At 39.4% G+C, this 22,792-nt stretch overlaps 2 protein-coding genes across 4 annotated transcripts in view; one reads left to right on the forward strand and one right to left on the reverse strand.

Annotated features, from left to right (window-relative positions):
• The window catches only part of LOC101485322 (nuclear factor of activated T-cells, cytoplasmic 1), a 61,131-nt gene extending 59,066 nt beyond the window's left edge, over nt 1-2,065 (forward strand). For both annotated transcript variants that reach the window (XM_004566788.3, XM_004566789.3), the window contains exon 10: nt 1,245-2,065. In XM_004566788.3, the coding sequence (XP_004566845.1) occupies nt 1,245-1,300 (56 nt within the window). In that variant the 3' untranslated portion in view covers nt 1,301-2,065. The remainder of the gene's footprint in view (nt 1-1,244) is intronic.
• A 9,780-nt stretch (nt 2,066-11,845) lies between these two features.
• slc52a3-2b (solute carrier family 52 member 3-2b) lies at nt 11,846-19,293 on the reverse strand. Of its 2 annotated transcripts, none has more exons than XM_004566787.3 (4): nt 19,210-19,293; nt 13,859-14,912; nt 13,631-13,754; nt 11,846-13,055 (listed from the first exon to the last, which is right to left on the reverse strand). In XM_004566787.3, exons 2-4 carry the CDS (start codon nt 14,872-14,874, stop codon nt 12,843-12,845), a joined length of 1,353 nt encoding a protein of 450 aa, XP_004566844.1. In that variant the 5' UTR covers nt 14,875-14,912; nt 19,210-19,293; the 3' UTR covers nt 11,846-12,842. The 2 variants fall into 2 exon arrangements, with proteins under 2 accessions (XP_004566844.1, XP_004566843.1); XM_004566786.6 differs by lacking the exon at nt 19,210-19,293 and adding an exon at nt 17,958-18,409.
• Nucleotides 19,294-22,792: the final 3,499 nt, after the last annotated feature.

The raw sequence follows: 22,792 nt of genomic DNA on the forward strand, positions 1-22,792 counted from the left end.
CAGTCACTTCCCTCTGTTTTGCCAAAGAACACAGAGAAGATAAAGGCAGGGGACTGATCTCTGTCTGCCCGACTGTGGGAAAAGCACGGGCACAGGAACTGGTGCAGGAAACACAAGACGATGACTAAAAACAGGGATATTCGCATGGAGCCGAAATGAGTTGTTAATGACATTGATATGTTTGGACTGTGGCTTCTGATGTCCATGATGTCCTGATGTCAAGTATGCAGTGTAGTGTTGCTGTCTGAGATGTTGTCATGTTTAAAGTTTAAAGAGTTCGCTAATAAGAAAACATTAGAGTAGCTAGGAAGACTTCAGCCAAAAGAGGATTTGCCAACACGTGTAATTTATATTTGACACTATGGCTCTGTCCTTCCATCATAACAGAGCAGGTATCCAAGGCAACAGACAGGTCACAGATTTGGGGCGGAGGGCGTTGCAAAGTGGCTTGCAGGGCAAACAGCGGGAATTGTATGCAGGATGCAGCTGAGTCATGAAGTGATACTGAAATCAGACGTTAGCAGATTATATACCAGGCTAACCTTAAAAAATATGAAAGTATGAACTCCCATATTTTCTGTGAAATGTATGTTTTTTTCTTTATACATTTAGACATTACTTGTTCCTAACCATGGTACTTTGACTTAACATAATAATTTGGAAATGTTTGATATACAAGCACAGAATTGAAATAATAAAGATCTCAAAACTGTTTATGGCGCTAGGATCTGTCGAGATTAGGTAATACAACCCGAGTGGGTCACTGTCTTGTAATTGAGCTTTGTAGTAGTTGTTGTTGTTGGGTCTTTTTTCTTTTTTGTGGCAGAAATGAATAAAAACAAAAGTGATCAACTACTGCACTTGGAGACTTCAAAAGCCGCAAAAGCCAATATCCCCTGATCTTCACTCTATAAAATGAGTCATGCCCTAGAAAATAAACCTATTTATTTAGCCTAGGTGATTTCTTCAGGGATTTACCTTCAGAAAGCCCCATCAAAGATATATGAGACATTTAAAAAGATATGTATTAACCATGAAAAGTAAGTATAGCTCTTGAATATCACTTGAAATCTGACTGGAGCATCTGGTCCCCTGAGGTTCTGGGGCTCTGACTCCAACCTTTGTCAGTGTTCAAACAAACAACCCTTCAAGGCCAGTATTTTCATGAAATGTAATAATGCTTTAGCGTGTCATTAAATGGCAGCAGTTAATAAAGATCTCCTCTTTCTCTTTTGTTTCCACAGTTAATGAGATCATCAGGAACGACCTCTCCAGCATCTCTGTGCACACTCACGCATAGACCATTTGAGTCTCCTGCAGCAGCAGCACATACACGTCCAAAAGCAGCATCAACAAACGAGGACAAAAACAGCCAGAGATCCAGATTATAAAGAATAAAAGTTTGACCAGGATCTCCCACCTAACTAACGATGCCACCCGCTCCTCTTCAGTCTCAGACTCTCTGCAGGCTCACATTGACAATCACTGGCAAGCTCCATTTGAATAAACAGGTGAATGTTATATTTACAGAAACGAAAAAAGGAAGTGATATATCAGGGGCAAAGTATACGATTACACTTGCCTTAATTCGCAGCTGATGTTTAGTGGACCAAACAACTCAAAGAGACTGAGTTATTTTCTGTCGTTAACAAATGACAATCTTCATTTCGAGTGTGATCTGTACGTTAATGCATGGACAAGCTAATGGGACAATAAGTGTCAAGCTTCATCACTTTGGTTCATTTGTCTGCACAGTCAGTCCGCATCAACCAACTCGGTGCCTTACAGCAGTGCTATTGACAGCAAGCAGCAGCAGCAGTCAGGCAAATGCAAACGGTTCAGTGTAAAAACCCGACTGAAGTTTTCTATGACATTTTTTTGTATTATTTCAATTATTTGTTTACAGGGAAACAAAAAGGCTGGAACATCTATAGGAAGCATGTCAACTGATTCGAATTTTGTTTTGCCTGCTTCCTTATTATCTTTGTTCATTTATACGGAATTTTATGTATGATATTCTTTTGTATAAACATGTATTTGAAAATATGTATGCCTTATGCTCATATCATGCAGTTTGTTATCCCCCCGCCCCCTCCCCTGTCTTTCCCTGATATGATTTTGTAGCATTTCTGCTACCCTACACCTTTACTTTTTCACCTTGGTGCCTATTTCCTCATCATCCTTTCCTGGTCTTCCAGTTTTCCACCCAGATCATGACATAATGATGCAAGGACAATCAGAGGATTTTTTTTAAAGTACATATCCTATCAAAATTCCTGGTTTACAGGAGCTTAATAAGGCAGGTATCAGTTTTATTCTTTCCCAGCTGAGAGATTGTTGAACAAAGGTAAATGTACCTGCTGGATTTAAAGGGGAATACTTTTATAGATTTGTCTGTTACTTGTTGCTCTGCAGGTTTGCATGTAAATAGGCACAGGGATAATCTATACCACGGGCTCAGTTTTCCTCATCATCTAGGTGATTTCACTGAGGAGCTGACAGGACTGTTACTTACAGCTGGCAATAATTGATCTGAGTAGACCAAAGGATTTTATCTTTGGTGAAATTATTGTCAAAGTTTTTTTTTTCTCTGACTGAGACTTTAGCATAGGATGGTTCCATCATACGAAAAAAAAAGACATGCACTTTACCGTAAACACAGAGCCGATTTTCTTGCCTCCAGACCAAATATTGTAGACTGATTTCCACTGTAGTGTCATAAACGCGCTTCTGTCAACTCTTCACATAAACGCAGTCTTTTCCATGTCGTCTGTCTTTTGGAGCATGTACACTGTACTGATGTTGGGGATCATTTAGCTGATAGTAGCTTCCAGGATAGCTTTCCTAATACATTTTTCAACATATATTATAATAGCATGACTAAACTCTATCAATAAGGTTTGTATTTTGTGCCTTACTACCTTTCTTGGCTACAAAATTGTTGCAACTCTCTAATGCTTTTCTGTGTAGGCACAAGGTGAAATATATTTCTCTTTAATATTAAATATTTATGAAAAAAAAAGAAATGTGTTTTAAGTACATTTAATGTGTTCTCAAAAATGACCTAATAAATGGCATATTGGTGACCATAAGTAACAAATGTCCCAGTGTTATATTTGTAAGTGAGTAAGTTGATTGTTGAAAAAAAAAAAGTTAACAAATATTTGATAATAAAGTAAAAAAAAAAAAGAAAAGCATTGTGTTGAGTAGTAGCGTCCCTATTTCCTTTAACCTGTTTGAATTGAATAAAGAAGTAATTAAAACATTCAAAAATGATTTTCTTTTAAAAATTTCTTTCTAAATTTTGTAAGACTAGCAAAGCACCAGCCCAGCAATTAAATCACTGGACGTCCGTGAGAGGAAAAACTGTGCATTCTAACACTGATTTTGAAATTCAGATCTTGCAAGTTTTCTCTTTGCCAGCTACACTGCACAGTACAACACTGCAGGATAAAATGCAACAAGCTGCTGATATGCCAAGTACAAGCAGAGACATGCGTGTTTTCCAGTGAGTATTGTTAGCGGTGGGTAGTTAGAAGCGAACCAGCTCCTCGTCATGGGATCTGTGCCACGCTCCTGTGTACCACCTGCCAGTCCTCCAGACTTTTTCCGTTCAGCAAAGTTATGAAGCGCCCATCCCCATAGTAACAGAAGGCAGGCCTAGGCGGTGCTCCCCTGTTTGACCGAGGTAAGCCCAAAATAGAGCCACTATTTACAGATACAGTCACGCCCCTTTTTCCTGGCACCCTGTCCTTCTTACCTTAGTCTTCCTCTCGCAGCGCCATACCCTTTGACACAGTGGCGCAATGACTCCGGGCTATGGTTTCCAAAGCCGAAGCAGTGGTCCATAAAAGTGAAATGTCAATGGACAAACCCAGCTTTAGAATCTTTTCTTATCGGTTAAATTTTTGTTTAGAAGTATAGAAACACGAAAAGCTTTGAATGTATGATGTGGAAATCAACAATTTTACAGCATAAAGAATTTACAGCCGAAATAAGCACCTAATTAAATTAAACATTTACTCAAAAGTTGTTTCGTTTTTAATAAACACTGTACATATAAGCATGGCATAGCTTAGCAAAAAGCCCAGAAGCAAGGAGACACAATCAGCCCAAGGGCAACCAAATCTAATTTGCCAGCATGTGTAATTGATAAATGTGGTGGGGAAAGAGAGTGTATGTGTTGAACACAGTTTATTTCACAATGTGTTTGCTCATCACTCTTAGAAGAGCTGGTAGACACTTTTGTAGGTAGTTAAAAGGCTTCCTTGGGTTTAGCTTATGATCTGATTTCCTCTGATCTGATTTCTTGCAAGAAGCTGCTATCTCTCCTGCCAGACACATAAAGGATTCATGTGCATTCATGTCCATTCGCTGACCTCAAAGGTCAGAGTTTTATGCGACAGTCACACTATGGAAAAGAGTGGTTGGAGGCTGTGGCATGAACAAATTCATTACAAACTTGGTTGATTTTGAAATGGTTGCTTCAAAACCAAGTCTGCCACCACTCGCAGTCAGTAGTCTTAAAGCACAAGAGTCTTTTTTGGGTTAACACAACAATAAAAGGGCAATAAAACAGAATGTGCTATCACTCTGTCATCAATTAGAAATCGAATAAGGTTGTGATCATACAGTGAATAATCTGCAAAAATTGCAATTCCATTTCCATCTATTGCAAATCTGTATATGTGTGCATACACAGAAATCCACATCCACAAACTACTAACTAGACTGCAGTTATTTCCAAACCTTTTCCAAGAATGACTCAGTCTGAGTCAGATTACAATTGTTTGGATACCGGTTGGTTTTACCAGGCGATTGCGCTGAAAGTGATGATCCAGAGGTTAAGGGCGTAACCTATTAGTCATTATAACTGCTTGCAGTTGTTAACCAAATGCAAAAAGAACATCGACGCAACCGCATATTTTTACTAGCTGCAAGGAGATTTCCATCCTATATTTACGAAATATATCAAATACATGTATTGTATTGTATGTATTTGTATAAAAAAAAACCCCATCATAGCTGCCTCATGTGTATGCATGATTATGATTAAGATTCGACCAAGTGCCTCACCAAATGATCACAATTTGATCAACTGCTAATGGTACTGACAGGCTGATGTGCTGACAGACAGCCCCAGTGAGCAGCAGACAGCACAGTCTGTCATTTGACGGCCACGGCGTCTCTGCTGTGAAGTCAAGAGTCCAGACAAGGAAAATGTCAGTCCCTGATTATAATGATTGCAGCGCGTGCCTTCTATACAGATTTATAGTGCCTTTTTGGTCCCACTTCCTCCCCTATTGTATTCCCAGAGAGCCCTTGATTTGGGCTTTTATGAAGCAAGTGTAAAGGCACTGTGGTGGAGCACCTGCCCTTGTCTCTCATGAGCCACCTGCAAGCAGTAAATCCCCAGTATACTTCTGTTATGAAGGGCATGTTGAGAGAGCCATGGGGGTGACTTTAAGAGATCCTTTAAGAGATAATTGCTTGACCACATTGAGGGACCTTTGATAACTCTGTCCCATAAGCCAGTCCAGCATTTGATCTCTGTTGGTCTCTTGAGTCAGTTTCTGTGACTTTTTTCGCTTTTATTCGTTTGAAACATATGTCAGATGACTATAAACAGACCTTCTTATCAGTTACCTTTAGGATGATAAAGGAGGAAGATAAGGACCATGTGTGTGTGTGTGTGTGTGTGTGGATTTCGGCACATGTTTACATGTGTGTGAGGCGGGGCCGCCCAGCTCCACAGGTGTACACAAACCCAGTTTTTATGGGATGGTTTCAACATGTGACAGGATCAGCAGAAGACACGCTGACACGATCACATTATTGCGGATCCACAGACAAATCACCTTTTTAAAAGACATTTTAAGAGGTTGCCCAGAAAGGCAACCAGATGGGGCCTGGAAAAATCCTGTGCCTTCTTTTATTTTCCATCTGTAATCATTCAGCTTGATTTGCGCTCACTCTTGTGATGCATGAAGTGTTGTGCAAGGATTTATAAAATTCAGCGACGGGACAGATGCTTGAGTTTAAGACATGTGAAAAGTGAGAATTGTCTTTAAGTGTCTGTTTATACGATCGCATCACATGATCACTTTATCCTCCGCATCAAAGTCGAAGTGTTTAATATCACATTTGTAGTTCACTCTGAGAGCTCTGTCTTCTTCGTGGACGAGAAAAAAAAAAGCCTCAAGACATCCAAAGCAATCATTCTTGTCTTGTTTGCTGTAAATGTTTCGGTACATATGCAGAATGTTTATGTTGAAGTACGCTGTAGCGCGCATTAGGGATGCTCTTAATGGGCTACAGTAAAAGCCCTTGCTAGTCAGGAGTTCAGGCAGGTGCAGACTCTTACAGTAGATAAAGGAGCCTGGCACTGCAGATGAGTTCACGACAATCACTGTGAGGCTTTTAGACGCCTTCTCCAAGCTCAATCTTCATTTCCCCTGACACTGATTTTGCAATAAGGATCCGGAGAAAAGGGGAATGTCCATCTATTCATTTTAATGATCCCTCATTATTGACTGCTGGCAGGGAGGGGGCGGGCAAAGGTAATGATTCTTTGTCTTTGCTGGCCAATCACTCCTCTTAAAGGAATAAGACTCTAAATAAGGCCACTAATGGATGCCCAGAGTGACCTAAAGCTGACCCCAGATGCAACCCCTGCGATCTGACTTCCCGAAACGATGGACTGTGAGTTTGCTTCTTTAGTTATTTATTAATTCGTTTGTTGTTGTTGTTTTTTATACTTATAAAGTTTTAAAACCCAACATAAAATTATCAGTAAAAGTCTTGCCACAAATTCTTTGTCATCTGTGAATATGAATTTAAACTGCTCCCTAAACTAACATTAAAAGTTACCATCAGAACCAGTTGAGTTTAATTAACCTAAAGACTGAGAACAATAACAGAAGATGTTAAAAATATTTTTAAAAACTGAAGTATTTTAGATGATATGAACGTTCTTAAAGATATTTTAAAGAATTTTTAGGGATGTATGTTTAGATCTTTCATGGAATATAACTCTGAATTCAAACTAGTTCCTACAAGTTGGAGAATTTAAGCAGGTATTAGTCTGGCTTCAGCTGCTAATATCTGTGTAGTAATCTGGTAAGGATCTAAGCTGGGCTTAACAATAAGAGAGCTAGCCACCATCCCTCCTCTCAAATAACTCAGCATTGCCTCTCTAACCTGAGGTGTCCCTCTGATGTACTTGTTTCTAATCTTGTCCATCCTGGTAACATCCAATGAAATCTCTTTCTTGATGATCCACATGTTTGAGTTGGCAAAGATTTTATGCCGGATGCCCTTCCTGACGCAACCCTCTCCACTTATTCAGGCTTGGGACCGGCTACAGGAGTACCCTCGATTGTGCGAGTGCACTCCTAGTAAACAGCCTCACCCTCTCCAAAGCTTCTTGTGTCTTAAAAGTCACTGAAATGAAAATAAGAAAAAGTTGTTTTACTGTGTTAATTTGTGATGTTCGTGATCATGCTGTTTTGCTAGGATAAGAACTATTCTGCTTTCCTGTTTCCAGTATTTACTATGGCTAATCTCCTTGGCTGCTGTTAGATGTGATGTCAATATACTGTACTCACCCAACATTCAGCGACAAAATAAATAAAATAAACTCTTTGGCCACTAAAACCTTTTCAAATGCAAACCTAGCATATTTACCACAGAGTACTTTTCAATGACTTGCTCATCACCACATCACAATGAAAGCAGTACTGACTGTAGCATCTCGGGCATCATTTATGCAAAATTCTACTGTGCATAGCACAGCATCACTGATAGCACATTACTGAGCCTTTATATGTGTGTGCGTGCACCTCAGCCATTCTTACTGTAGCTGTCATCAGTCTGTCAAGGTAATGAACCCTACTTTACTGCTGCCTCCAACAGCTCTTTAAGGCATACTTCACACCCCTGAAGAAATACACTCAGGTATTAGCTGCTCTGCCTGCATTCTCTGGTAGCTGATGGGTGGGCAGGGATGTTATTAGGAGCATTCATCTACAAGACTCCCCAAGCAATACTATACAGAAACTGACCACAAGACAACCCTATCATCCTCAAAGATTACCTGTCTCCTGCACTGTATATGAATGTTTTATCATAAAAGCTTTCTCTTTTTTGCTAAGTGCCTCCTTGAGTGTTTGCTTTTAACTTTTGATTACTTTGTCTTGTTTGCGTAGAAGAAAAAAGAAAAAGATAAAGAAAGAAAAGGCCCCGCCTATTTGAATATAATGGACTTAACGGGAAAGGTAGCCTCTCCTGCTTCACTGAGAGGATATATAGCAGGGGTTTAATCTTACTCAGAGGGTGTGAAAGCTTGGACAGTGCAGCAATATCAGTGCCTCAGAGTCTGTTGAATTTCTGCCTTGACATTGTCAAAGTGAGCCAAGCAGGTGAGGAGAGAAACGCAGAAAACAGACATGACACAATCACATAAATAAAACAGTGTGGCAGGCTTTGTATGGGATCCACATGTTTCCATCTGTCAGGAAATATAGGATGTCATGCATTACAGTGTAAAAAGACTCATTTACAACCATTGAAAGCAATCCATCTCTGCTTTTGATGTGGCCCATCACATCTTGTTTGGCTTTATACATATATATATATAAATATACATGTGCGTGCGTGCGTGCGTGCGTGCGTGCGTGCGTGCGTGTGTGTGTGTGTGTGTATGATAGCCAAGTTTCTCTTTTATGAAGTCTTGAGTCGTTTAGAAGAAAAAATGTTTTTCTCTTTTTTGGTCTAGACGTTGAGGTTTCCAACCCTTATCCAACCCCCTCCTCCCTTTTCCTCCTGCTAGGTTTTACCAGACGTCGCGTTGTGAGAGGGGAATGGTCGATTGCATAACGTCAGGCGAGACTTGATCGTTCCTGGCCTTCTCACAAAATTCAATCATTCTCTGCATACTCCAATCCCATGACGGCCCATTAAAGAGCAGCGCGGGCTAGGATTTCCCCTCATGTGTTTTAAATTTAAATTACTGTCACAAAGTTTGCCATATGCAAGAATCGAGGAAGACAAGGAGCTTGGGGGAAACGGAGATATCACAATATTTAAAGGAAAAAGAGAGAGAGAGAGACGAAGATAAGAAAGGCTGCACTCTTACACTTTTGCTTATTATGTTGCCTAAATCATGCTTCCCCCTTCTCACCCCACCCACAGTCATATAGAGCAGGCTTTCTGATCTGAAGTCTTATCTTAATCTCAATGCATTGTTCTTTGGCTCGTTTGGATCATTACACAGTTTCAGAAAGAGTGCATCAAAAAATGCTTCTCCGTTTTCAGACAGTAAGCTGTTGTTGAGATGATTCCAAACCATTGTGCAGCTTTTAAACTCTGCACGCCATAAGTCACAGAAACTACAGGAAGCGATAAGGAGAGCAGGTGAAGTATGAGACAGCAGGAGATGATGACCCCAGATGTTCTCCGGAGAGCCACTGGGATCTGAATCAGCCTCTGACTGGCCATGAGTTCCTCATTCCTGTTTGTCTATGTGGAATAGAGGAAGGACAAACACACGTGTGCAATGCACACGCAAAACAACGCACGCACACACATTCTCACATCCACCTACATGCATAAGACATTCTCTCCCGATTTAATGTGACGAGCATATGATGCACCTTGACTCTAATAAGCTGGGGGAGATGCATACTGCTGATGTTGATTCATATATATATATATATATATATATATTTTTTTTTTTTTTTTTTTAATATATTATATATGTATATATAATTTATACATATATATATATGTATAAATTATATTTTTTGGGGGGGAAACCCCAATATCTAGGCAGAATCAGTATTTCAGCACAGGTGAATGTCTGAACATCTCAGTGCTAATTTAGGTTTGCTTAATTTATCCAATTTAACCACAGAGGATCTTCCGTCAGTGCCCCATTCACCAGCTGAGGTTCAATAAAGCGACACTGAGAGTTCTTTTTAGAGCTCACACCCTCAAATCAGACCACAGCCATTTAAATGTTAAGCCTTGACTGCAGCTATGAGAAGTTCTTGGCGATATATTTTTTTTTTAATCAAAAAGTGACATCTAGTGGTGATTTTGTGAATTACATAGATATGTAAGATTCAGATCAAAGAGTTTTTGGTAAATTACAACTATAAATAGGCAGCTAATTGGCCTAAAAATATTGTCTTTTTTTTTCTCTAAGCCAGCCATTTTTCAGTGTTTAGCAGACCAATGTGAAGGCATTACCTTTTAGATTTCATAAAACAAAATTCATGTGATTTGAATGCCTTTGATCTGCATTTAAACACATGTGACCTGTGGAGTACATCAGTGCTGCCAACTGTCGACGATCTGTTGATGATATTTTTTTCTTTTCTGTTATGAATGTAGTCTTTTACATCATTGGCCACTTCATTAGGTATAGCTGCTACACCAGGTTCAAGTGCTAGTTGATGTTGTATCTAATAAACCAATGACATGGCAGAAGCTCAGTGCCTCAGTGCAGTCAGAAGGGGAGGTTTATAACACTTTGAGTTAGTGATAAAAGTAAAATATAATAAAATAAAACAAAAGTTTGTACGCCTTATGTATGAAAACAGACCCATTCGTCGACAGTGTGCCTTATGGTCCGAAAAATACAGTAAATTTATGAATAGATATAATTTATCTCAGGGCTGCAGACAGCTTGTTCCAAAGAACAGGACCACAATAACTAGGAACAGTTAAAAGATCTGCACGTGATTAACTGAGGGGTCTAACTCAGTTGTAAACGGTGAGCAACTCAGCAAAGTATTGTTTGGCCAAACCATTGAGAGGTTTTTTAGCTAGTAAAAATTATTTAAACTTTGAACATGGCATCTGTTGCTGGTGCCAGATGTGCTTTTCTGAGTCTGAGTATTGGTCTGAGTATTTTAGAAACTGCTGGGATTTTCCTGAACAACCATCTCTATGCTTTACAGAGTCATTGGCAGTTTCCTGCAAGAAAATGGCCAGACTGCTTAGAACTGACAGCAATTTATTTAACCAATCATTATAAGAGCATCTCTGAATGTGCAACATGTACAACATTGAAGCATATGGGCAACAGCAGCAGAAAACCCACATCAGGAGACACTTCAGTCAGTTGAGTCAAACAGTCAGTGGAGAAGCAAAGTTTGGAAAAACATCGGCTGGTCTGATGAGTTTAGATATCTGCTGTCACATTATGGAGGATGGGGTCATAATTTCGATCAAACAACATGAAAGCCTGGATCCATTGTGCCTTGTACCAGTGGTTTAGGTGGTGGTGATGTAATGTTGAGGCCTTGGATTGGAAGAAAGCTGGTATTAAGGCGCCCAAGTTGAGTGTCGTTTAAACAAACTGAGTATTGCTGCTCAGGATTGTCCATTCCTTTATGATCACATCCTCTGATGGCCACTTTCAGTAGAATAATGCACCAGAACTCATTCAATTCAATAATGTTTCTTGAACATGATATTAACTTTAAGGTATGCAAATGTACTCCACAGCTACCAGATCTCAAACTAATAGAGTACCTGTGGGATGTGCTGCAATAGTAGGTGGCATAATCAAAAATCCACTGATACATATGATATTCTGTGTCCACTTCATTAATTTTACATTATTTTGCCTCTCAAAATTTGCCTAAGATGCAAATTAGCCTGAATGTTTAATTTTCTTGCCTTAGTCCTGTTAAGGACTGGTGGCTGGTCCAGGGTTCTTACTGCCTGCAACCCTTGGCTAAATAGTTCAGAGGATGAATAAAATGTATGTATAGAGCTCAGTGTAGGGATGAATTACAAAAAGAAGAAGCAATTTTGCAATTTTTTTAGACAGTAATTAAACAAATGTTTTATTTGGTATTGTTCAACAGTTTCTCCACTTCAGTAACATATACAAAGCACATTGTAGTTTTATTTAAACAACACAGTAGTCTATCCCCCAAAATGCCCAGGTCATTTTATAGAATTGAGGCACATTTTAAAGGCGACAGTACCATAACTTCTTATAAAGCAAAATCAATAAAGTACATGTTGAACATCATCATCTGACATGATGCTCAAACTTCAAGTAAAATAGCTTTGACCTTTTGAACCAACAAGGTTTTGTATATTATATTGATATATTCAGTGGCAGAACACTATTTAGTTTGGTCTTTTTGTAGTCTGAGACACTATAGATGGATATAGTGCTTAACAAATTTATTAGATCACCATCCAATGTAAGGTTTGTGCCACAGCAGCTCTATATTAATAATACTGGTAATTACCAATATCATTATTTTATGTTTCTTTAATGAATTAAAGAGACTGCATCAATTTTTGCAAGTAGACTTTTCAAATTTTGTGTTTCACAAAAAATAAATAAATAAATAAAAATAAAGCTTGTCTTTCAATTATTTTTCAAAATTAAGATGACAAATTATACTCATTTACTTGTATTACTGAACAGAAAAGTTTGTTTTAGTGGTTGAATGTTGTGCTTGATTCTGACTTCTCAGATAAGGTCCAGTTTGTCCGTTCAGATTTGGGTATAAAAGTGTGAATTCAAACTTTGTGAAATTATTTGTGTTTTCTTGTTTTTATGAGAGGTGGTCCAAAAAATTTTCTAAGCACTGGGTGTATGTGTACTTCATACATCATTAACTACTGATAAAGTATATGAAATTTACAAACAGAACTTAGGTTAAAAAAAAACACGGAGTGATACTGTGGTGGATTTTCATCTATAACTTGCCAGCTCTCTTACAAGTTGGAATAAGTGCAGTTCTACTAAAACAAGTGCAATTAATGCTAGAATTCTGTACAGCAGAGTTGAACTTAAACACATTTTACATCTATGTTGGACACTTAGTGTTGCAAGCATCACCCGATTTAAAAAACTGATAGAAACCAACAAGTGGAAACATGGTTAGAGCACCAAGCATTGAACCCAGCTGCACTACAGCTCCACACCACACGAGGGCACTGTGGCCTTCATCCCTCAGGATCACCCCAATGATGACTTTGACATAAGACAGGGTGAGGACAAAGAGTATCCAGGCCAGCACCTGCAACAGAGAATTTGTTAGAATTGTGCATTGAATGACTTACTCTTACTGCTACTACTCTTACTGCTGTAAGTAATAAGTAGGAGCTCAGAATATCCTGGTTGGAGCTTGGTTAGCTTAGTAGCATTCAGTGCGTAGCCGCTTGGTTTCTTATTCAGTTTGGTGACTGAAAAAGTATTTTAGCAGTTAACACCATTTTAGTATTAAGTACTTTTGCTCCGAAAAAGTGTATTAGGAAAGGCACATCTGACAGCAAAGTGGAGGCATAGTTGCCTGTGCCAGTGCACAAAAACAATGTACTCTTTTTGAATGTTTGACTCATTGACTCATTCAATGGACTTTCACAGCTCTTCCATGACAGCATCAAGTAGATGAGACTAAGCTGACTTAACATTATATTGTAAAACCTGTCAGTCACACTACACACCTTAATCACAGGAAATCTCATAATTGCTAAGTGAGTATTGCAAATGGGTGGTGGCTTCATGCTTTTATAAGATGCAAGATAGAGCATGAAGTCTGAAATTTTATTCTGTGTACACAGTAAGTACATGCAAGAAAATAAAGAGTCTTACTATGACTACAGTTCCAGAGGTACTGTGGACCAGCAAAGGACAGGGACTTAGAACAGCCATGCCCATAATGTAGGCTCCAAATCCAGTCCCAAAAATGGTCAAAACTCCCATGAAGACAAGAGACCTGGACAGAAAAGATTTACAAGCTATTGGTGACTTAGAACTTATTTCTTGGATCTATGGTCTTGATTAGTATTTTATAATTATTGTAGTTTTTCTATAGCTCACCTTATTGGTATGAACATGGCGATGAAGCAAGCCACAGGGTTAGCAACAGCTCCCATGGTGGCAGCTAGATGGTAAGCCTTGTTCCCGTAAGGCATGCATGAGTAGGACTGCACTGAAGGCAGCACTGCATTGGTCAGAGCATTGACCCAAGCCAACACTACAAAGATAAAGACCACCTCAAAGATACTATATGTCCCCCTCCCGAAAGAACTCCTAGGTTCCCTCTTGCCAGCCTCCGAGGGGCTGATCATGGGCTTTTGCTCTGGTGTCTGGGCATTCAGAGATAGGCCTTGTTCTTTCTTCTCACGATCAAGTTCCCCACTGAAGTACCGTTCGCTTTTTCTCTCACGAGCCACAGCTGGGTGGTGATTGAGTAGGAGGAAAGCGACCAGACACACGACCATCATTACACTAAGGAATATGAAGAAGACCTGTGCAGAGAATTTAGCAGGCTGGTAGATGGCCTGTAGCATTCCATTGTCAGTTATGTTGGAATTATTAGATAAAGTGGCATTTTCACAGTGAACTACACCAACGCCTTGAATAAGTGCCACCACTGCAGGCACGAGACCACTGAGGCCCTCACCTGCAAAATACGTTGTGAGATATTGTGGACGCAGCCGCATCATGAAAGGAAGAAAGGTAACAGATGAGGTGCAGTCCACCACAGATAGCAGGAAACTCAATGTCAGCAGTGGAACACTATGCACAGAGTTTCCGAAGGTCACTGTATGCTTCCAAAGGAAAGCCAGAAGGAATGTAGCAACGATGCCCAATCCTACAATGCCGTAGATGACCGGCCGCTCATCGAGCACCCCTGGGCGGAAGCGGTGCATCAGCGTGATGAAGAGAGGGCCTATGTTGGCCATTTGGATGAGGACTGTGAGGTAGGAGGGCAGCAACCAGTGCTCTGGGATATCATTTACGATCAAGGGGAGCTCCACCCACATCCCATTGATGGCCACCCAGGAGCCCATTCCAAACAGACATGCCAGCACGTGAGTCAGCAGCGACATGATGCATGCAGAAGTGAGCAAATGAAGACCTACAGAATCTGAAACATAGAGACACAGCATAAGCGCGACTGATTAGTGGCATTTAAAAGAACAGTCATTAAACCTTCAGGCAAAGAAATGTTTATGTGTATTTTGCATGCATTTGATGGATTATTGCTTTATTGCATTTATGTACAAATGAGCTTCAATGAAGTGAGTTGTAGAGTGTATCTTTTTTAACTGCAATTAGTTTAAGAGGCTTCATCGGTAGAGGTTGATTACAGTGGAGCTTTGAGCAAAGGTTGTCACTGATGTTCAGCATGTATGATGTTAGTCATGTTCATCGTGATTTAGGGTAACATTTACTTTTGAACAGTTTCTAAAGTTATCTTGTAGGGAACATGAATTTGTGCACTATATTTCATACCAATATATCAATTCCTGAGCCAAATAGTATATGAAAAGAAATAATACTCCATGGAAGTCTTTTTCTGATAGATTTCGAAACAAGTAAAAAAAAATTCTCTCTGAAACAAAGCCTTCAGATAAGGTGGCATAACTAAACAACAGCAAAAGGACAATGAGCTTTTTCATCATCTTTATTTCATTGTTTCGACACAAAAGTTAATAGATGAGTTCTTCTATGGAAACAGCACATAGAACATTGGTGTCATAAGTTAATACTGTCCCCTTAAGCAGAAATAACCTTGAGAATCTTGTGAATTATTTTCAACCAGCCTCTGATATCCTCTAGGTCTCTGATATCCAACCAGGTTGATAAAGCTTTATATTTCTCTTTATTGCTTCAGTAGCAATGCGTTCAAGAGTTTTTGTGCATGGACTTCCCATTTCAAATCCAAAAGATTTCAAATTGATTTAAAAAAAAAAAAATTTTCCTGGCAAGGCCTTAATACTCTGCAATTTTGCTGTAATAAGGGTCACATGTTAGAAGAATCTTTTATGACATCTTGGTCAAACTGTCTGCTTGTAAGCAAAAAAATTGGAAGGGCTGTGGGCAAAGAGAATACCAAAGAGAACACTTCTCTATCTCCCTGACAGCTATGTTCTCATGTTATCTGACAATCTTGGATCCACTTCATCGTCAGTTCGCCCAACTGTAAGAAATCTGGGTGTAACTTCATCGGACATTCAGTTATGATTAGCAGGTTGGTTGTCTTGTACAAACTTGTTTTTATCATCTGCAGAACATTGCCCATCTTAAATATCTGAAATGGAATTGAATTTACATGCCTGTATTTAATCACGCCTCGATTATTGTGATTTTGGTTGTGAGAGTTTTTCATGATCAGATGCCTCTCTGTGTTAGTGAACGACTATACCCATACATAACTACCAGGTCTCTGAGTTCAGCTGTTCAATGGTTGTTGTTGGTATCCAGGTCTAAGTTCAAGACAAAAGGAAACTGTTTGTGGTTCCCAAGTTATAGAGCTTGGTTCCTTTGGACTAAAGGGACCAGAGTTATTAAGGTGTTGAGATGTGTTGCAAATGTGGCAAAAAGAAAAAAAAGTACAAACATAAAGCAGTGACAAAATTGCATGCAAGAAGTGGAAGCTGATATTTCTGCAACTCATCCTGTTGCATTTGGTTTGATATTGAAATGAGCTGACAATTCCTTTGTTTAAGAAATGCGCCTCTTTTCTAAATCATCTGTAAAACTAAACACACCTATAAGCACTATTTGGGATTGCGCTTACACCCTGTTTTTGCCCATTTAGTAAATCTGGCCCAAGATCTTTGTACATGGATGATACCCTTAAAACGTTTGAGACGCACTGTGTAGGCTTGGTCTTATTTATCTTTATATATTACTAACATTTTAGTCATTGTATCTTATTTTATATTGTAAAGTGTCTTGTGATCTTTTTTCTTGAACAGCACTATATAAATAAACTTTACTTACTCTACTTCTGTCTACGCCGGCTCTCTCTTACCCTTTACCCGCCCCTGTTGCTTGTCTCGTGTTTCTATGGTGTATTGATAGTCATGTGCTTTTGTGCTGAGGTGTTTTTTCTTTTATCAAACTGTTCTCCCACTAGGAGCTCAGTCTGAGTGGAGTTTTTTTTTCTCCTCCTCTTACCTCATGTAGTGTATTTTCGTTGTTTTTTTCCTATCAGCCTACCTTCTGACATGTCTGCCCAATGTGATGTTTGTGTAAAGTTGGTCAGAAGGTTCCTTTGTGAGTGCGCATGCGCCATTAGCGTGCTGCCTGCTGTAACCCCTAATTTCCCTCGGGATGAATAAAGTATTCTGATTCTGATTCTGACTTCTACTTGGCAAGCCCATGGAGGTTCTAATCACTAACCCCTAATCTGGAATCCCTGTTTTTTGGGGATTTCAATATGCCGTCATATACTGTGTTACTATCCTGTTCACCCACTTAAATGAAATCATGCATCATTACAGCTTAATTTGCCATTTGATTACACTTTTTTAAAGTCACTGTTTCAAGTAGGAGCCATTGACCTTCACAGCATTTGTCTTTCTAAGCTTCTTCCATCCTTCTCACATGTGCAGTCTAGAAATGGATGCCTGACCTTTCGCACACTGACACGGTGCTCCCATAAAAACACCATGTGGTTCTGACATAAACATATTTATCAAAAAGAAATCATTGTTAAGTAACTTTAAAAATAATGTAAGTCTTGATAATGACTATGAACAATTAGTGCCAATCAATTAAAGATATAAGCATGTTTTACGTTTAGGGTTGGCTATATAGCACAAACGCAATATATTGTGTCAAACTTCTAAAATACACAAGATTATATGTCATGTGAATCAGGAACAAGTAAGAATCTCTGGCTGTTACGTCAGGTTACCTTGATATAACTTCCTGATCTTCCTAATCTTGATCTGCAATCTAAACTTAATTATCTGGTGCCTTTTGTAACCATTTTTATATGCATTTTTTCATTTCTGTTACCTTTTAATGCTGGAGGGAAGCAGATGGACTACAGCACAGAACAGATGGACTGAAAAACTTGAGGCTTTAGGATCTAAGATAACCAGGCAATTCAATCACCCTTACTTCCGTCATACATCATTTCTATGCTGCTGTAAGTACACAAAATCAATCATCCTACCTGTTTCAGAACAAGGAACAAGAAACCACTCTCCCCTGGCTTCTCTCCTTCCAAAAACCTTCACTCTTGGCTGATTCGACCTTTTTTTTTGTTACATCTGCCGCAAATGTGTGTGTGTGTTTTTATGCCCTCCCCTTTTCTAACCTCTCTACACACACATACAGGCTTGCATTCTGCTTCCGTTTTCCTCTGCACTTGCCAGGGGAGGGACTGCACAGGCGCACATGTCCTCTACCACCATGAGTGAGGTCGGTTTCAAAACCAGGCAGCCATGTGCTCGCTCTGTGTTTCAGGGAGCTTAGGAAAAGAGAGCCGGTGGAGGGGGAGGTGTCAATAAGAACTCCTCCCTTTCCTGTTTCCTCCTCCAACCAGCTTGGGACTTTATGGTCTCCCCTCCTTTAAACACACAGGCAGCAGAGTGAGTAGGAAGGTTACGGCTGCCTTTGGATTCACAGTCAGTAGAGTTATAGTTTATAGTATACAGTTAACTCCATGCAGCTGGGGCTTCATTCTTCTGCTCTCTAATTTCTAATGCTTTCACTGTATGACTATGGATTATGGATGACTGTTTCACAGTCATAGATGGTGTAGATGCAGTGATTCATCTAAGCAGACCAGTTTGTCAAGTTCAGCATGACATGGCACTTTAGCAGCCAAAACCTTCACTCTTGGCATATATAATTTGAATATATGGAAAGACTGCTAAAATAGGAACGGGCCAAATGAAGTAGTGTTCCAGTACTGCATTGCAATATTAATATCACTATCTTTATCATTGTCTTTATTTGGTTCATTTATTTTACACAAAATTAAATGAAAAAAAAAAATACATAAATAAATCAAATGACAAATCAAAAGTGAGTAGGTTGGAGCTACAGCCTATGTAACACATACACCTGACACAAAAAAAAATCAACGTAAGGAAAATGAAATCATCCACATCTTTAACATCTAATTTAAATACAGTTATGTCAGGGATTATATGAACTCCAAAGAACTATCAGCAAGTCTTAGATTAGCAGCTGCAGACGCAACTTTGTGGGAAAGCTGCTATGCTGAAAAGCCTTATTTGTTTATTAAAAATGAAAGAATTTTTCCTGTATTTCTAAAATGCAGATTATTAGTAACAATAATCTCTTCATCTACTAACCTTTCACATAAATCAAATACACTAAAAACTAAAGACAGAAAGTGCTTTCCATTAATCACTTTATACCTGTTTATCATTCTGAATTACAAAGGGAACACCTACCTGCTTGTGGGAAGCAGAGTCAGTTATAATGAAGGTCGCTCAGACGTGTAACAGCGCAGTCTCCTTCTGATATACTGTCTATAGAGTATGAATGCACAGTGAGATGTGGGCTTTGTACTTTACAAGAATCTGTGTCATGTGACCACTGAGGAGGGCTGAGCCAGGGGTTCAGTTTGGGAACCAAAGTTCTTAGCAGTAGAAACAGTTGGATAACAGGAAAAGGTACACACGGAGAAAAGAAACTGTAGAGAAAGGGGTGGAAAAGGCAATTTATATGTCATATAAAAACCTGTATAAAATCTTCTATGGCATTATTACAGCAACATGAAGGTTTTTCCCAAATTGGGTAGAGTAAATTCTGGCAGTCTAGCCAACCAGAAGATGACTTTGGACAGCTTTCTGACTGGCTGGTTCGTTGGGGTCAGTCTTGCTTTTGTTCAGCGCAAATTCCAGCTCAAATGAATGACCCCTGCTGACTACTAACGTCACTGGATGGCTTTTCATTTGAGTGTCCTTGCACCCACCTCAGCACTGACTGGTATTATATGCTCCTTTCCTGAAAAACAAAATTCTTTGTAATTTGATGACTGTTATATGAAACAAATTACTTTTGATACATGATAATTCTACATAAGAAAATCTCTCCTGTCCCTTAAATTTCTTCTCTGTTTGCCTGTCCAAAAATATATAACATGTCACCATTTCTTTAGTTGAATCTGTGAAAAATGCCAGACATGACAACAGCTGACAGTCATAAAATAGCAGTTTTGCACCAACGAGATGATTCCCAAATGGCTGTTAGCTGAAAACGGGATATATATTGGCATGGTGTGAAGGGTGTCCTTGAAAAAAAATTGTAGAACCTGGACAAGTGGAGGACAAAAGAATTGGCGGTGGCGAATAGCCTTCAGTAATAGTAATAAATCACACAGCAATAGTAAATCCAAGATACTTTAGTGGCACATCTCCCAGGTAGCTAGCACAACTAAAACAAGGTAGTTGCAGTAGGCTTAGGCTAATGTTAGTTTTTTAAAAATAAGATATTTCTTTAGGTTGGAGGTGGAGTCTTTTGATGCTGAGAGCAGCTTGGTTGCAGGCAAACAGAGTTTGCATTGCATGGTCAGCTCTCGCCCATCCCTTTCTTCTTTAAATGTGAAGTGATGTCGGAATTTCCAAGTAAGAAATAAATTCCTGCCCATGCACTGCTGGCTCTGTTGTCCTGGCTTCGGGTCCATTGTGTAACTAACGCCACCAACATTAACAGGACGCTTACATTAGAGCCTCTTATTGCGTGTTTTGTTTGGATTGAAGGAATAGCCAAACATATGAAACAGGAAAAGGCCGCCGTGTAATCAGTTTATTTCAACAGAGTAACTGTATTCTAATTATCACCTTTTTAAATGGTAACTGTAGCGGAATGGACGATCTGATTTCCTCGTGTCAGCGTTGTTCCCACATCATCATAATTAATGTTGTTCCAGGTTCAACATTGCAAGTGACCAATCACCTTCTTGTGACGTCATTCCTTTGCGACTTCGAACACCGGTACATGCATTCTATTACTCCCCAACACTGTTTGTAGTTAACACCAAGACTTACTAACTTCTGTTTTCAACCTATGCGCATACTTTTGGAAGCAGAGGGCTGACTGATGAAGAAAGGATTTTACTTATAATGGTAGAAGGAGAGTCAGACTTTTAGACATTAGAGCAGGAAGGAGGGAGTTCCAGAGCACATACCAACTTTTGTGGAGCTCAAGCAGGGATAAAGCGACAGCACGCAACATCAGTTATTGATAGAAATCAAAGTGTAACCTTCGGCTCTGAAAATCTTTTTGGCATTACGATATTCAGAAGGGGAAATAAGAGCCTTTTCAGTTTATTACTCACACACAAACACACACACTGTTTTCTACAGTCATTGACACACACACATGCATAAATGTGGAGTCCAAAATCAGCTAAATATTTCTTAAAGTGTTGAATTATATCAATTAATATTTGCTGAAAGTGCAGAAAACTGTGCCTCTCCTTTCTTTATCAATTCATTGTCAACTCTATAAAAACTGGGGCGAAAGACTTCAACAGAACCATGCTGGCCACAATCACCAAACACTACTGATTACATCAAGCATTAAATAGGCAACCGGGTTTTTGAAAATGTCAAAACACACAAACCACAGAGAGGTGCTCATGTCTGAAAGCACCCTTAAAACTTAAAACATTCTTATAACCAGTTAAAGAAATGTTGCCTCATGATAAATGTGTGTTTATCACTGGGAAATGAAGACTGATATCCAGTCACAGGACAGAAGTTGTTTTGAAAAACAAAAAAAGAAAAAAAAAAACAACCAAAACAAACAAAGCCACTCAGGACTGGAAGTAGGCTAAAGGGCACTCCTGTGACCTGGATTCATAATGAATATTTGTGTAGAAGTACAATACCCTGCTTTCTTTTTCAAAACAGCTGGGCCCCATGTTTAAATAAATATGTCTGTGTTTTTGGTACTGCGTGTACTCTGCAACGGAGTCTGAAAGAGTCACCAACAGGAGGGCAATGTTCCTGAGAATCAACAGATTACATTTCTTTGAGAATCTATCATAAACACTTGACCTTCAGACACATTCTGTAGTTAAAGTGACTGACATGTTCTTTTAGCCTAATATTTAGATGTTTCTTTGTCATACCATGTCAGGTAATATGGCAGATTCAGTTTAATGTTATCAAACAAAATGTTTTTTGGAATTTAAAAGGAAATAATTAGCCAATCAGCTTATACTGCTATTGAATCTTGTTTTGAGCATCTGGTGCCCACCTGTAAGCATTGACCCAGCTATAGCGGTCAGTTGTCCAAGCATGCCTTGACAGAGAGGATTTGTCTTTCATTGATGCAACCCACATCCTCAACTCTGAACTGACAAATGCATCAAATTTGGCACCATTTGAGAAAAGCAACGAGGCTTTCCAACAGTGTAAGATGTTCTGGGCCTACCCTGAGATCTCTTCCCAGTCTGGCATGGTTGGAAAACCTTCATAGGGAGCAGCCCATAAAACATCTTAACTTAATACCTGAACCACCTCAACTGTCAATGAATATGACAAATAGGATTAGAGATAAAGTTCAACCCTGGTGGAGCCCAACATCCACTGAAAACATGTCTGATTTTGTGCCAGAAATGTGGACAGCTCTGACTTTGATTATACATAGACCCCGTGGCCTGTAACAACAGACACACTCCATACTCCCACAGTTCACCCCAGTAAACTTTCTCCAAATCCACAAAACACATGATTGAAGGGAGGGTCAAACTCATACGATCCAGCCAAAAGTCCTGTAAGGGTGATGACCTGGCCCACTGTTTGGACAGAACTGGCAGTGCTTTTCCTGAAGATCTGGACCGAGGTTTGACAGTCAGCCGGAGAATCTTTTTCAAGATCTTGATACCCTGAAAATTTAAGCACACCCACTTTTTGGTAAATGGCAACCACCACTCCACTCCACAGGCATTGTCTTAGACCTCCACGTCAACCAAGTGTCAGCCAAGACAGCCATACAATGGCCAGAACCTTTATCATCTCAGGA

This window comes from Maylandia zebra, linkage group LG11 (genome assembly GCF_041146795.1).
Source record: "Maylandia zebra isolate NMK-2024a linkage group LG11, Mzebra_GT3a, whole genome shotgun sequence".
Lineage (NCBI taxonomy): Eukaryota > Metazoa > Chordata > Actinopteri > Cichliformes > Cichlidae > Maylandia > Maylandia zebra.

Excerpts from the sequence above, each read along its gene's own strand:
- slc52a3-2b (XM_004566787.3), bottom strand. The coding sequence starts at position 14,874 with ATGTCGCTGCTGACTCACGTGCTGGCATGTCTGTTTGGAATGGGCTCC. Across the intron at positions 13,755-13,858 it reads GCCATGTTCATACCAATAAG|GTCTCTTGTCTTCATGGGAG; the intron begins GTGAGCTATAGA and ends TTTTCTGTCCAG. Across the intron at positions 13,056-13,630 it reads CCTCTGGAACTGTAGTCATA|GTGCTGGCCTGGATACTCTT; the intron begins GTAAGACTCTTT and ends TCTCTGTTGCAG.